This window comes from Panicum hallii, chromosome 3 (assembly GCF_002211085.1).
Source record: "Panicum hallii strain FIL2 chromosome 3, PHallii_v3.1, whole genome shotgun sequence".
NCBI classification, from domain to species: Eukaryota; Viridiplantae; Streptophyta; class Magnoliopsida; order Poales; family Poaceae; genus Panicum; species Panicum hallii.
In genome coordinates, this window is record NC_038044.1 from 18,363,957 (window position 1) to 18,366,066 (window position 2,110).

The 2,110-nt window shown below is 64.0% G+C and overlaps 1 protein-coding gene across 1 annotated transcript; it reads right to left on the reverse strand.

Annotated features, from left to right (window-relative positions):
• Positions 1 to 2,110, reverse strand: LOC112887937 (NAC domain-containing protein 48-like). Its single transcript, XM_025954232.1, has 3 exons — positions 1,599 to 2,110; positions 1,231 to 1,508; positions 1 to 707 (listed from the first exon to the last, which is right to left on the reverse strand). Exons 1-3 carry the CDS (start codon positions 1,789 to 1,791, stop codon positions 225 to 227), a joined length of 954 nt encoding a protein of 317 aa, XP_025810017.1. The 5' UTR covers positions 1,792 to 2,110; the 3' UTR covers positions 1 to 224.

The window sequence follows — 2,110 nt, forward strand, 5'->3', positions numbered from 1 at the left end:
TGATTGCAAGGTGTAGATTAAGCCAAATTATGATCAGTGATACCACTACTGAAAAGTACACAAAAATCCCAGCTAGCGCCAAATCAATCGCATATACACAGCTTAGTTCAAACTCTCGTATCTATAGATGATGCAGTCCTCCCTGCTCCGCCGGTCCGCCCTCGATCGGGGCTCCACTTGGCCTCATCGCCGGCAGCTCGGCCGAGCCACCCACGACCCCTGCCTCAGTACGGCTTGCCCCAGTACGTGAGGATGTCATGGAGCAGCGGGTCGCCGCCGCCGCCCGCCGCGGGGCCGAGCTGCTGCTGGTGCCCGCCCAGCATCGAGCCGGCCGGGTTCACGCCCGGGCCGGCGCCGCGGGAGAACGTGCGCTCCCACGCCGCGATCCGGGGCTGGCTCTGCACCTCGGGCCGCTCGGCGCCGCCGCACGACGACGTGGCCGCCAGCGCGTGCCCCGAGCCGCTCGAGTCCGCGCCGCCGTGCGCCCGGGGCGTCGAGTCCGACGGCCGGACCTCGTAGTACGCCGCCAGCTCCGGGAACGGCGGCGGCGCGTACCCGGCCCCGGCCGCGGGGGGCGGCAGCACGGACGGATTCTGCTCCGGCGGCGAGCCCGTGGCCATGGCGACCCCGTCGCTGGACCCGGACGACGGCTTCTCCGCCGCCGCGCCTTTCTTGTTGTAGATTCGGCACAGCACCCAATCATCCAGCTGCAACAGACACAAAATAAAAAAAAGAAATTACAAATTGTTGCATCATCAGTTCCTCATCTCGTATCGCAAATTCACAACCACACCATCCCAATCTATCCCCGCAAAAAGGACGAGCAATCACGCACGAATTTCTTAATGAAATTCGAAGGCATTATTGACGGACGCGTCGCTTTCGATCGTATCCCCCGATCGCTGTCGCCGCTCGGAAAAGCGCGAGGGATAACTCGCGGCCGAAGGGGATGACGCACCGCGCAGCATCTCCAGGGGTTCACACTTGCGGCAGGAATCATGCTTCACAAGGGCTCGCATGCATCTTTTCCCCTAGCTAGCTGAGATAATTCGATCGCTAATTGTTCTTCCTGAATCCTGATCCATACGTGTCGACGATTACGTTCTTAACTGAACTTTTTTGCTACGGCATGCAGTGACTAGTGGCATGGCAAGATGATTTGGGGCGGGGGGGAGGGGGGGGGGTGGGGTGGAGCGGGGCGGACTCGCTAGCTCTGAGATTGGAACGTACCCTGAGGCTGTGGTTCTTCTTGCGGGCGGAGCGGTCGACGTCGGCGAGGCGGTACTCGTGCATGATCCAGTTGGTCTTGTCGCCCTTGGGGGCCTTGCCGGCGTAGAAGACGAGCGCCTTCTTGATGGCCAGGGGCCTGGGCGTGCCCACCGGCTTGTCGGCGCCGGTGGCCTTCCAGTACCCCGTGCCGGCGGCGCGGTTCGGCCGCGACCCGTTCGGGTACTTGCGGTCGCGCGGGGAGAAGAAGTACCACTCCTTCTCGCCGTACAGCGCCATCCCTGCGCGGCAGGCATACATCAGAGCGAGGAAACTTGGAACCGTACAGGTGTAGCACCCATGGAGATGGGAGTGGTGGTGGGGGCACGTACTTGGCAGCTGCCAGGGGTCGAACTTGTAGAGGTCGATCTCGGCGATGATGGGCGCGGAGATGGGCAGCCCGGCGCACCGCCGGCAGAGGTAGTGCGTCACCAGCTCCTCGTCCGTCGGGTGGAACCGGAACCCCGGCGGCAGCTGCAGCTCCTGCGAGTGCGCCGCCGGCCCCGGCACTCCGCCGCCGCTCATCTCCTTCTTTCTTGATTGATTCCTCCTCCGGCGGCCGCCCGCTCGCTCGCTCCAAACGATCCGCCGGTGGCTGATCAGACGATGCTTCACTTTCAGCGCTCGAATTGCGAGGTCAAATCAGCGGCTGATTCGATCCCCCTCTCCCTCTCTCTTCTTGTCCTACGAGGCGCGAGGAGGCATGAAACCATGCGCCGCGCAGCACGCGCGCGATATATAGCGAGCGCGGCGGGTCCTGGACGGGACGGGCCACGGCTTCAGTCACTGCTGACGCCGGGGCGCTTGGACGGGGGCGCGCGCGCGCGGCCAGGGGCGGCGAGGC

Excerpts from the sequence above, each read along its gene's own strand:
- LOC112887937 (XM_025954232.1), bottom strand. The coding sequence starts at position 1,791 with ATGAGCGGCGGCGGAGTGCCGGGGCCGGCGGCGCACTCGCAGGAGCTG. Across the intron at positions 1,509-1,598 it reads CGACCCCTGGCAGCTGCCAA|GGATGGCGCTGTACGGCGAG; the intron begins GTACGTGCCCCC and ends CCTGCCGCGCAG. Across the intron at positions 708-1,230 it reads AGAAGAACCACAGCCTCAGG|CTGGATGATTGGGTGCTGTG; the intron begins GTACGTTCCAAT and ends TGTCTGTTGCAG.